The sequence below is a fragment of the Symphalangus syndactylus genome, chromosome 24 (assembly GCF_028878055.3).
Source record: "Symphalangus syndactylus isolate Jambi chromosome 24, NHGRI_mSymSyn1-v2.1_pri, whole genome shotgun sequence".
NCBI lineage: Eukaryota > Metazoa > Chordata > Mammalia > Primates > Hylobatidae > Symphalangus > Symphalangus syndactylus.
The window spans coordinates 9,651,040-9,663,376 of record NC_072446.2 but is presented as its reverse complement, the minus strand read 5'-3'; the positions used below and the strand labels follow the sequence as shown (position 1 = coordinate 9,663,376).

At 50.3% G+C, this 12,337-nt stretch overlaps 2 protein-coding genes across 4 annotated transcripts in view; one reads left to right on the top strand and one right to left on the bottom strand.

Moving 5' to 3' along the window:
- Window positions 1-1,830, bottom strand: part of DIDO1 (death inducer-obliterator 1) — a 61,611-nt gene extending 59,781 nt beyond the window's left edge. For both annotated transcript variants that reach the window (XM_055265407.2, XM_063634170.1), the window contains exon 1: window positions 1,690-1,830. The gene's annotated coding sequence lies outside the window, so the exon portion shown is untranslated. The remainder of the gene's footprint in view (window positions 1-1,689) is intronic.
- Window positions 1,831-1,942: 112 nt separating this feature from the next.
- GID8 (GID complex subunit 8 homolog) lies at window positions 1,943-12,309 on the top strand. Of its 2 annotated transcripts, none has more exons than XM_055265453.2 (5): window positions 1,943-2,143; window positions 5,344-5,473; window positions 6,843-7,039; window positions 7,348-7,545; window positions 8,587-12,309. In XM_055265453.2, exons 2-5 carry the CDS (start codon window positions 5,356-5,358, stop codon window positions 8,758-8,760), a joined length of 687 nt encoding a protein of 228 aa, XP_055121428.1. In that variant the 5' UTR covers window positions 1,943-2,143; window positions 5,344-5,355; the 3' UTR covers window positions 8,761-12,309. The 2 variants fall into 2 exon arrangements, with proteins under 2 accessions (XP_055121428.1, XP_055121429.1); XM_055265454.2 differs by lacking the exon at window positions 1,943-2,143 and adding an exon at window positions 2,189-3,210.
- Window positions 12,310-12,337: the final 28 nt, after the last annotated feature.

Below are 12,337 nucleotides of genomic sequence, written 5' to 3'. Positions count from 1 at the left end.
CTTTTTCGTTGACGTTCAGGCTGGGCATGGTGGCTAACGCCTGTAAACCCAGCACTTCCAGAGGCCGAGGCAGGAGGATGGCTTGAGCCCAGGAGATCGAGACCAGCCTGGGCAAGAAGGCAAGACCCCGTCTCTAAAAAACTTTAAAAAATAAAAAGACGCCGGATGCAGTGGCTCATGCCTGTAATCCCAGCACCTTGGGAGGCCGAGGTGGGTGATGATTTGAGGTCAGGCGTTCGAGACCAGCCTAGCCAACATGGTGAAACCCTGCCCGTACTAAAAATACAAAATAATTAGCCGGGCGTGGTGGCGGGTGCCTGTAGTTCCAGCTACTCGGGAGGCTGAGGCAGGAGAAACACTTCAACCCAGGAGGCGGAGGTTGCAGTGAGCCGAGATAGTGACAGTGCAACTCCAACCTGGGCAACAAAGTGAGACTCCGTCTCAAAAAATAGAATAAAATAAAATCAAAATAGGCCGGGAGCGGTGGCTCACGCCTCTAATCCCAGCACTTTGGGAGGCCGAGGCGGGCAGATCACGAGGTCAAGACATCGAGACCAGCCTGACCAACAAGGGGAAACCCCGTCTCTACTAAAAATACAAAAATTAGCTGGGCGTAGTGGCGCGCGCCTGTAGTCCCAGCTACTCGGGAGGCTGAGGCAGGAGAATCGCTTGAACCCGGGAGGCGGAGGACGCAGTGAGCCGAGATGGCGCCACTGCGCTCCAGCCTGGGCGACAGAGTGAGACTCCGTCTCTAAATAAATAAATAAATAAATAAAGACCAATGACTGTTTCCCATAGGGTTAGTTGCAAATGAAGAAATTACTGGCATGTACTGCCTCTGCGTATGAAGCATAATTTTGTCAAGACCTTAGACCTGTAGACTTAGCTCTTTCGATTAACGGAAAATGTCCAAAATCGGTCTTCCTTCCAACCTATTTGCCGAACTGGACTTACTGTCGCTGAGTAGACCGACCGACATAGCTTACACGTTATTCAGCTCACTCGTAAGCAAACACACGAAACCACCTCACCCCTGACTGCTACTTCAGAAAGGAGCCGTCCCGTGAATTCCTCACAGATGAAATCAGGGGCTGCCCCTCAAGGACTCTATTTCTTCCTTCGGCTCTATTAAATATTTTAAGTTACTTCCCAGCAACGGAAACATGGGACCCTGCAAAGACAGACTTTGCATTCCTCCTGAGCGGACAGGCAATAAGTAAACGCGCAAATACCGAAGTGTGGCCTCAACCCGCGCTCCTGCCCGGCGGTCTCCAGTCACCGAGCACCCCCGGCCCTGCCCCGCGCCGCCGCCGGGACTCCGCCCCGCAAGCAAGGGGGGTCTCCTTTGTCCCGCGCGCCCTGGCCGAGTCCCGCCCTTCGGCGTAGCCCCTGGGAGGCGCCATGAGGGCAGGGCCCTTCTGATTCCCCACCTGGCCTCGAGTGAGGACGCGCTCAATAACATCTCGAGTAAAGCCGAGAAACTCGCTTCAACGAGCAGAGAGCACAGCTCTCGCCCAGCCCGGTCTCGGGTCCGCCGTCTCTCCCTGGGCCTCAGGGACACCAACCCTGGCAGGCCGCCGGTCGGGAGTGGACTCCTTCCCCGTCTGAGGGGCGGCCGCGGACACCCGGCGCCTTTCCCCCGCCCCACCCCGTCTGGCCTCACGCAAACGACAGGAAAAAAGCTGGGACCTTCGCCTCCGACTCAGTGTAGACGTCGCCATCCCGGCTCCAGGTTTCTGCACTCCAACGCCTCCGCAGCAGCCATCTTGCCAGAGGCGGCCGACGCCTTTTGACTCTGGCGCCAACCCGTAGTGCGAGGTCGCCGCGAGGGGAGTTCTGCGCAAGGACGGAAGCTGAGGTTCCGCGCTTCCGGGAGGCCGTCCGCCCCGCCCGCTCGCGGGGGCGCTTCATTGGTCATCGGCTCGCGCTCTCGCGCTCTCTTGTTGTCGCGAGAGGTGCTGAGGGGCGGCCGCCGGTGCGCCTGCCCTCCCGCTCCCCGCCCCCGCCCCCGCCTCCGCCGCGGCCCCCACCTCTGCCTCCTTTTACTCGGGCGCCCCGGCCTCCGCCACCCCTCCCCGGCCCAGGAGAGGCTGCGGAGTCGCAACCGCCCAGACCGCGCAGCGCGGGAGGCAGGTTCCGCACGGTAAGATGGCGGCGGCGGGCCCGGGCGGCCGGGCCGAGCGTCTCCCGGGGCCGGGGCGGCGGGCAGGTGGGATGCGGCTGGGGTGCGCGCCGCCCCCGCTCTGGGGGCCTTGGAAGCGCCGGCGCTGGCAGGTGCGGAGTTGGGGCGCGCAGTGAGTCCCGGCCCGGACCGCCGCCCCGCGCCGGTGCACAGGGGGCACTCAGGGCTCAGCCTCCAGGCGCGCGGCCTCAGGCGCTGGTGTTCTGGGGCGGTCCCTGCCAGCCTGAGGGGCGGCGGTAGCTGTCTCTGTGGAGGAGCGACGTCTGTAACGAAGTCTTTTTAATAAAATCTGCTGCTTTAAAGCAGAAACTGATCGGGTGAGGACGTAAAGTGTGGCATGGAAAGTAGGAGTCTTCAGCACATGGGTGTTTTCTTCTGTTGAATCTTTTCATGCTGGAGTTTGAGACTACCGAGTTTTTCCTGCTAACAACAGGACTGGCCAATTTACAAAGTTGTTGCTTTTCATGGGCGCACGTAACTGCCCGGAGTGGAAGCGCTGTGAGTGCCGATCACCGAATGGGCCGAGAGAAAAGGTGGCTTTTCCTAGGGAGCTCTTAACGTTGGTCCTAGGGCCGGGCGCGGTGGTGGAGGTCGAAGTGGGCGGATCGCTTGAGCCCGCGAGTTCGAGACCAGCCGGGGCAACAGCGAGACTCCCTTCTCTGCTAAAAATAAAAAAGTTAGCCAGGCGGAGTGGTGCGCTCCTGTTGTCCCAGCTACTCTGGAGGCTGAGGTGGGAGGATCGCTTGAGCCCAGGAGGTCGAGGCTGCAGTGAGTCATGATCGCGCCACTGCCCTCCAGCCTGGGCGACAGAGCGAGGCACTGTCTCAAAAAAGAAAGAAAAAGAAAATGAGTCCTTAAGTTACCATTAATTGTCGTGAATAAAAAGTTGGTCTCAGTGAGTTTTGCAGTTGACTACGAGAGATGGGTGTTCGTGTGTGACAGCGACTCCTGGTTTCTCCGCCACTTTACCTGCCGCTCCACAGCAAGTTTTCTTCTGTTGGTGCCACTTTCTCTGCTTTACCTTCAAGGTTGGCATCCTCTAAGTAATGACGATTCTCTTTGACTATCTACACTCTTCCTATGGTCTTTGCTGAATTCTTGGCTTTAAATATCCCTGTGCCCCACCCCCTGCCCTCATTTCACTAATTCATGTTTTCAGCACTGAGCTCAGGATCTGTAATCCAGACACCTGCTTGATTTCTCCAGTTGCATGTCTAATAGTCACGTCAAACTTGCGCTGCTCCTCAAACCTGTTCTTCTTCCAGTCCTTCCTCCTTATTTGTGGCCCCATCTTGCAGGGCCTCTCATGCTTGAAACCTGTGACCATCTTCGATTCTTCCCTCTCTTTTGTCCGGTAATCTGTCCAGCAGCAGCCATTGCCTCTGGCCAAAGCATCTTCATCTCACCTTGCTCTCCATCTCTTCTGCCGATTTCTCTCTCGCTTAGGTGTCTCCCTAATGGACTGGCTGCTCAGCTCTCACCACCCTGCATTCATCCCATTTTCAGCCAAGAGACCAAAGTTTTTTAATTTATTGAAACACTTTAGCAGTACTTTGTATAAAGTAGTGCGTATAACGTATATATCAGTGGCAAAAGAGAAAGACAGAGTGGACGGTGGCATGCCCCTGCCTGTCTCAGGTACCCACCCATTCTCCCAAAGCCGGAAGAGCTGCCTCTGGGGCTTCAGCCATTTGCCGCTCCCACAGGTAACCCCCTCCTGAGTGTCAGCTTTCATGCCCTTATTTAAAAAAACAAAAAAAACAAAATAGGTTTGTCACGTACATATTTGTTGCTAAAGCACGTGTCATGTGTTTTGTCTTGTTATTCCTAATAAAACTCACGCCACATTTGGCCTCTCCTGCAACTCTTTTTTTTTTTTTTTTTTTTTTTTTTTGAGACGGAGTCTAGGTCTGTCGCCCAGGCTGGAGTGCAGTGGCACGATCTCGGCTCACTGCAAGCTCTGCCTCCCGGGTTCACACCATTCTCCTGCCTCAGCCTCCCGAGTAGCTGGGACTACAGGCGCCCACCACCGAGCACGGCTAATTTTTTATATTTTTAGTAGAGACGGGGTTTCACTGTGTTAGCCAGGATGGTCTCAATCTCCTGACCTTGTGATCCGCCCGCCTCGGCCTCCCAAAGTGCTGGAATTACAGGCGTGAGCCACCGCGCCCGGCATGCCCGGCTAATTTTTTATATTTTTAGTAGAGACGGGGTTTCACTGTGTTAGCCAGGATGGTCTCGATCTCCTGACTTCATGATCCACCCACCTCGGCCTCCCAAAGTGCTGGGATTACAGGCATGAGCCACCGTGCCCTGCCGCAACTCTCTTTTTTCATTCAGCATTGTTTTATGAGAGTCATCCATGTGACTTTGTGTAATGTTCATTTATTTTAACTGCTTTATGAAATTCTCTTGTGTGAATACATGACCACAGTCCCTTCTCAGCAATGCTAAAAATCTAAGCATCTCTGAAACCAAAGTTTTTGGTTTTGTTTTTAACCTATTTGGTGGCCAGAACCTCACCAGGTAAAATTTAATAGTCTCTACCACTAGTATGGATACTTAACACATTCCACTGAAGAAATAACGTCTGATGATGGGGAGCGCCCCCAAACCCCAGTGAGGCTGTTACATGGTAAATTGTGCTGAATAATCGTTGTACATCGAAGAATTCTGAATTCTAAAACCCATCTGCCCAAGGGTTTTAAACATGTGGTTGTTCTGTGCGCCACAGTCCCTTGGCCCACGCTGCTATTGAATGAGCGCTCAGGTGGGTGGCTTCCACATTCCTGCCGCTTTGAACGGCGCTTCTGTGAACAGCGTTGTCTGTGTTTGGTACATCCTGGTGAGTTTTTCTAGAATATAAATGTATTAAAAGTAGAATTGCTAGGTTGTGAGGAGCACACATGTTCAGCTTTATAAGGAATACCAGATTGTTTTTGTAGTACAGTCCGTTCTCCTGATACCAGAGTAGAAAAAGTTGAAGTGAACTTATTCTTTGCTAAGCATTGGCGTTCTCAGTCTGGTGGGTGTCCCATGGCAGCGTTCTCTTTTAGTACATGCTCAGTGTGGGATTCTCTGGCTCCCAGCTCTCCAGCGCTGCCCTCTGCATTTGGAGGAGCATCTAAACCCCTCCCTCAGCTGTTATTTTTTTCCTGTAGAAATAAATCAGAATGAGTTATACAGAAAAGCCCGATGAAATCACGAAAGATGAGTGGATGGAAAAGCTCAATAACTTGCATGTCCAGAGAGCAGACATGAACCGCCTCATCATGAACTACCTGGTCACAGGTAATGGCTTACAGTGAGGATGCTGTTGCGTGAATGTGATTCTCCCGTTTTGAACACACAAGGAGTGCTGTAGCACTGAGGTTCGATGACGTAGATATTTGTGTTCAGACATTATGAAAACACAGTGCTAACCTGGTAAGTTTGTAAATTTATCATGTGAAAGCCTTTTCTGAAGATGAGATTATTCCAGGTCTCTGAGACCTAACACAAACCCATTTTTCAGCCTTTGACAGTTTTACGGTTAATCAAAATAATTGAGACTGTTGTGAAGTAAGTATATTGAAAGCCTAAATAGTTGATCTCTTCTGGCCAGTCTGCTAAAGTATGCTGGCCTGTTTCTGGAAAGCATGCCCAACTCAGAGGTTGGGAATGGGGAAGAGCAGAAGCGTGCAGAGGGAAATGACACTCAGGCTGTACTTGATGTCGGCTGGAGGAAGGGCAGTGCTGTATACGGCGAGAACATAGATGTTTTTAAAAGGCATGACATGAAAAGTCTCCCTCCTGTTAGTCCCCAGTTCCTACTCCCAAATTAATCTCTGAAAATTTTTTGGGCCAAGCATGGTGGCTCATGTGCTTATAATCCCAGCACTTTGAGAGACAGAGGAAGATTGTTTGAGCCTAGGAATTCGACACCAGCCTGGGCAACATAGTGAGACCTTGTCTGTACAAAAAAAAAATTTTTAATTAGCTGGATGTGGCGGCTTGTGCCTGTAGTCCCAGCTACTTGGGAGGCTGAGGTGGGAGGATCACTTAAGCCCAGGAGGCGGAGGTTGCAGTGAGCCAAGATTGTGCCACCGCACTCTAGCCTGGGAGAGTGAGTGGGGCCCCATCTCAAAAAAAATATTTTTGGAAGGGGAAGAGGAAATTTAGGCCTATTAATTATGTCGGGGGCAGGGGAAGGGGCACACATACTGGCTTTGAAAAATTGTAGACACTCTTAAGAGGTGAGAGTCACCAGGCCACTGCAGGTATAGCTGGCCATGGAGGGCCCCTGTGCTGTGGAGGCTGAGCCAGTGTGACTTGCCTAACCTGGCACCAGAGCTGCGGCTGCTGGCATCTGGACCTATTATCTGTCGTCTCAAAGGAGCCCACACCAACACACTGGGCCAGCAGCCATTCTGACCTCTTTCGCTAATGGGTTAGAGTTTTTGGATGGGATAACAAGGAATGAAGTATACTCTTCTCATTTTCTGTATGTATTTTGAGAGCATAGCTTGTAAATTGTAAAGATATTAATACCGAATTCCTGAGAAAGTGTGGTTCACATCAGAGGTTATTAATTGAGGCAGTTGGAGTTTCTGGAGATATAAAGTCTTTGCCTTAATTCCTTGCTAACTTTCCTAGCAGTGAAGATGGTTTTTCTTTTCAGAGGGCTTTAAGGAAGCAGCGGAGAAGTTTCGAATGGAATCTGGGATCGAACCTAGTGTGGATCTGGAAACACTTGATGAACGAATCAAGATCCGGGAGATGATACTGAAAGGTCAGATTCAGGAGGCCATCGCCTTGATCAACAGCCTCCACCCAGAGCTCTTGGACACAAACCGGTATCTTTACTTCCATTTGCAGGTATGTTTCAGGAGAGAGTAGTCTGGTTTGCGGATACTTGATAAGTTAAAGTTATTTGCAATGATTGAGAAATAACTAGGCTAATTTGCTTTAATAATATTTCAATGCATGTGAGGGGGAAGGGTTTGAGTTTGCTCTTTTATGTAGTTCAGAAGCCGTTTTTTGTTTTAAAAATGCAAATTTGATAACTCAGAGATGCAAGAAAAGTCTTCCCTCTGTGATGTACTTTTGATTGGGACCTGGTACCACCTGCCCTGAGTCCCTGGCCTGGGTGTGTGTGGGTCAAGCTTGTCTGTCTCTGCCTCCAGCAACAGCATTTGATCGAGCTGATCCGCCAGCGGGAGACTGAGGCGGCGCTGGAGTTTGCACAGACTCAGCTGGCGGAGCAGGGCGAGGAGAGCCGAGAGTGCCTCACAGAGATGGAGCGTACCCTGGCGCTGCTGGCCTTTGACAGTCCCGAGGAGTCGCCCTTCGGAGACCTCCTCCACACCATGCAGAGGCAGAAGGTGGGGCCCGCCAGAGGGAAGCTTTCTTCCATTCCCGATGTGCTCTGAGGGGGCTTCGTGGCGACGCCAAGTGTGTGGCTTTGTGGTGTGGACTGAGAGACAGGTGGCTTCTGTGCCTGGGATGCTAAGTGGTTCCTTCATGGCTTTTTTTTTTTTGGTGGTGAAGTCTTGTTCTGTCGCCCAGGCTGGAGGGCAGTGACGAGATCTTGGCTCACTGCAACCCCCGCCTCCTGTGTTCAAGAGATTCTCCTGCCTCCGCCTCCCGAGTAGCTGGGACTACAGGAGTGCGCCACCACGCCCAGCTAATTTTGTATTTTTAGTAGAGATGGGGTTTCACTATATTGGCCAGGATGGTCTCGAACTCCTGACCTCAGGTGATCCAGCCTCCCAGAGTACTGGGATTACAGGTGTGAGCCATCGTGCTCGGCCCCTCTCTGGCTTTTAATCTTTTATCTTGTCAAACTAGGGACAACGGACTTGGTGACCATTGCAGAGTATTCACACCCTTTGCTGATTTCTCATATTTATCTGAACCTTCTTCCTGTTTATATCCCAAGTGTTTTTCATTTAAAATCTTGTCTTCTGAAACTTTTCTCTCCTCGCTGCTATGTTTTTGTCTGGCAGAACATGACAGCTCCTCGCCTTCCCAGACCCAGGTCCCTCTTCCCCCAGGTCCTCTCCCAGGGCTCTGTCCTCCCTGCACTGTCTTGGAAGGATGGCCTGTCCTAGAGTCCACTTGAGATGTTTTCTTGAGGCTTGTGAGGAGGGTGCTGGTATGTCCTGCTACGCTGGTCTTACCGCTCTCCCAGTCCCCTCAGCACTTTGTTCAAGCCTTGCTCATGGCACTTAACTGCCATCAAGGCTGGATGTGACATTTGCCGATCAGACCGTGATCAGTCCCCAGGCGAGGCCTGTGTATTTCATGTCCCGAGAGTGTCTCGCAGTTAAGGGCTTAATGTTTGTTTAAACTGCCTGTTTTTAATAGACTCTGCTGGTGCTCTGCATGTGTGGTGGTTTTTATCAGATGTATTTATATTCTAGGTGTGGAGTGAAGTTAACCAAGCTGTCCTAGATTATGAAAATCGCGAGTCAACACCCAAACTGGCAAAATTACTGAAACTACTACTTTGGGCTCAGAACGAGCTGGACCAGAAGAAAGTAAAATATCCCAAAATGACAGACCTCAGCAAGGGTGTGATTGAGGAGCCCAAGTAGCGCCTGCGCTTGTGTGGTGGACCCAACACCACCCCTGTGTCGTGGGACTTGCCTCAGATCAGCCTGCGACTGCAAGATTCTTACTGCAGTAGAGAACTCTTTTTCTCCCTTTTACTTTTTTTTTGACCTGGCATCTTTTTTATAGGGAAAAATGGCCTTTGTAGGCAGTGGAAAACTTGCAAGGAAAGCTGCCGTCTCTTTGGCAGTCTGATGCAGAGCCTGCACTCTGGCACTCACTGAAGAATCTGGAAGGCTGCGGTTTGCTCTTCCAGCGTTCCGGGGGCCTCTGGGTGCTGAAGGATTTGGTCTACCACGGAGGGCTGTGCTGTTAGGCTGCATCCCACTCAAAATACAGGAAAAGCACGAATCATGATTCTGCTTTCTGTTAGCTTAGGCAGACATTGGGCCTTCACCTACAAGTTTTTCCTTACCCCTGTGGTTTTTGTGTTTTTTTTTTTTTCTTTTTCCATAGGAAGGAATATATAAATTTGTAAATCCTAATTCAAAGACGGCTTGTGTGTGAGGGCATCGAGTTTGATTTGTTTTCCCTTTGGTCTGGGTTGTGTGGCTTTTGGGGGATGCGTGTGAGGGGCTATGTGTTTTTTAATTTTTTAAATATATATTTTGGTGCTGTGTGTGGTGAGAGACTTGTTCATAGTGGATCAATGAACCATCTCTTCTGGGCAGTTTTGTTGAAAATAAAGGTTTCTCTTTGATTTCAAGAATGACCAAAATGGCCTCTAAAAGATGTTAATCATCTCAAATGACCTTTTGTCTTTGGGGCGTTCTTCCCTCTGTGATAGCGGCAGTGGCTTTTTCTGGTACCTGCAGCTGGAAAGGCCACTTGGCCCTGTGCTGAGTGAGTGGCCTTCATTAGAGCGAGGCAGCCCTTGGCCAGTGGGGACGCAGAGCCCCAGCTGGTGTTGCACGACTGTTGGCAGAAGGAACGCATGTTCAGCCTCAGTGATCTGCCCTTCAGTATCTCAGCAGCATCGCATCTTCCATCGTCAGCCGGCTCTGCCGATGTCCTGCTTCTGTTCACTCAGAACTGTCCCCTGCTCCGTGGTGGGCAGGAGGGAAGCAGTGCAGGGCTGTGTGCATTGCCTGCGTGTCGGGACAGTTGATGGGCACGTGGCCGTGTACCTCTGGGCACAGATGTGTTTGGATTCATTGCAGCGGACCACCAGGCACTGTTGACCCCACTGAGCAGTGCTAAGTGTTGGTTTTGTGGATGTTCATGGAATTTCTGACCCATCCAAGGGCGTTCTTTGGAGCCAGTGGAGCCTGCTGGCGCATCTGAGGGGCAAAATGCTGCTAGCACTTGAATCTGGGATCTCGCCTTATTCTCAAGTAGCAAGGCATCTTGACAAGCACGATCTAGGTCTGGTGGCCAGCTTGCCAGTACCTGAGCCGGTCAGGTCATCTGCCTCTGAGGGACCGTCCTCACCGAGCTCCTGCATCCCTTGAGTGTTGATCAGGAGGCATCCACAGCATTGTTCTCGCCTCTGAATGATGCTGCTTTTTCCGTTGGAGGCTGGCGAAGTTGTGTTTTCAAGCCCTCTACTTCTCCTTCCAGTGGGTAGGAGCTTTTGGCAGTATTTACTTTTATCTAGGTGGCTTATGTAATCCAGTAAGAGATGCAAAGATAAAATTGCTGCGGTTGTTACAGAAGCACGGCGGCCTCCAGACTAACCCATTGGCTGCCCTCTGGATTTTGTGAGGATACGGTGCTGGGGAGGTGGTGCTTCCCTACCCCCTAGAAATGCTGCCTTCCAACTACCGCTGTCCCAGATTTGACCCTTGTGATTATTTCCTCTGAGGTTTGAGGATGAAGATAAGTTGGAGGGAAAGAGTAACTAATAGGTGATGAAATACAGCGGAAGCTAGAAGAAAACGGTTAGGTGAGAGAGATACATCTGCACGTTTTCTTCAATAGCACCAGATGATTCAGCATATTCCTAATTACCTTTTACTATTCGTGTATATAAGATCGTTTACTTGTATAATGTATAATCAGTTTGACATATTCTTAAAACTAGAGAGTGTAAGAAGCACAGCAATAGGAACTCCACAAACTAGGGGAACACAAATGGGGTCATCACATGCCTGGACTGTCACTGTGTGGCTGTCACATGAAGTGCTGGTGTTGATTTCTAGTTCAGCCAGTGGGTAGCTGCTAAGCCGGTGCCAGCATCCAGCATGAGCAGATGTCGGGGAGACTGGGAAGTCTCCACTGTTACTGCTCTCCTTCCCTTCGTGATAAGCCAGTGCCAGCATCCAGCGTGAGCAGACGTCGGGGAGACTGGGAAGTCTCCGATGTTACTGCCTGCCTGCCTTTCGTGTAAGGGGCTGCACTTGCTTTTCTTCTGTTAGTGGACGAGGTCTTCCAAGGAAGTGCTTTGCACACTTTCTTTACTCCTTTTTACAGTGTTTGTCTTTGCAGCAAGCAAATGAAATTAAGCCACTTTGGGATAATGAGCATTCAGTATAATTCTGCTTTTTCTCATTTTGGATCTCACTGTTGTGTTTATAAAGATGTCACATTTTACGGAGTAGTTTATTCTTTTTATACTTTCTGGTGGAGAGTGCCTTGAAATAAAATGTGAGAGTATTCTGGTACTCTGTGTTCCTGATGCATGAAGTTGGGTGAGGAATAACCCCTAGTCTGGAATCTTTGTGAAGCATAGGGTTATTGCAAAGCAAATGGGAACTAACACATCTTGCCATTTGAATCAGGGTCTCCAGTTTCTAGAAAAGGCAGACACTGGTTGGGACCAAAGTCTCCATGGCGCATGACAGAAGACTGGTGGTCGTGTGTGTGCGGAGTCCACAGAAGCCTCGGGGAGGTGGAGCTGCTCTTTCCATTCCGTCAGGACATGATCTGAAAACATGTAGAGAAGATGAGTTGAGGACAGCTTTTCTAAGGCAACGTGATGTCTTTGCTGTCTTATTTCTATTTCTGTGTGTTGTTAGTTTTAAAGAGTGGAGGAGCTAGGGGCTCCAGAAAGAATCTTACACATGTGTTGAAGACAATGATGTTTTAGGGAGCGTGGAGCTGCATTCCCTTCTGGGCTATTACTGCTAAATCTCAGTGTGAACAGACCAGGCGGAAAGCATGGTGGCCAAGCAGTCTGTGTGCTTCCCCGCTGATGGAGACCGTTGGGTTGTTCACAATAGGGCCTCACGGGTGTGGACGCACGGCAGACCCATGGCTGGCGCAGCTGCCTGTTGCCGTCTGTCTTCAGTAACTGCTGCTCTGTTGACTGTTCTATTATACTACGCGTGTTGTTTTTTACAACAGGTATGTTTTTGTTTCAGAAATATATATTGCTTTTCTCATATTTTTTGCAAATTGTATTGTCAACATTGGTCATTTAAAGTCCTGTATGAACCATAACCTGCTGTGGTACCTTTGTACGTGTTTGATTCTGTATTCTTTATTCCAGCGTGGCATATGTGCCCCCCAGTATCTTTTGAGAAGTGCGGAATAGGTTGCTTCTACCACCTGTTCTTAATGTAACAGTAAAAGTTTTCACATTTTTCTCAGAACTGTTATCTGGAAGCTCTCTTTTTTCCT

What these genes read in the sequence shown, in the direction of transcription:
- GID8 (XM_055265453.2), top strand. Translation starts at nt 5,356, where the DNA reads ATGAGTTATACAGAAAAGCCCGATGAAATCACGAAAGATGAGTGGATG. An exon ending in CATGAACTACCTGGTCACAG is followed by an intron (nt 5,474 to 6,842) that starts GTAATGGCTTAC and finishes TTTTCTTTTCAG; the next exon opens with AGGGCTTTAAGGAAGCAGCG. An exon ending in ACACCATGCAGAGGCAGAAG is followed by an intron (nt 7,546 to 8,586) that starts GTGGGGCCCGCC and finishes TTTATATTCTAG; the next exon opens with GTGTGGAGTGAAGTTAACCA.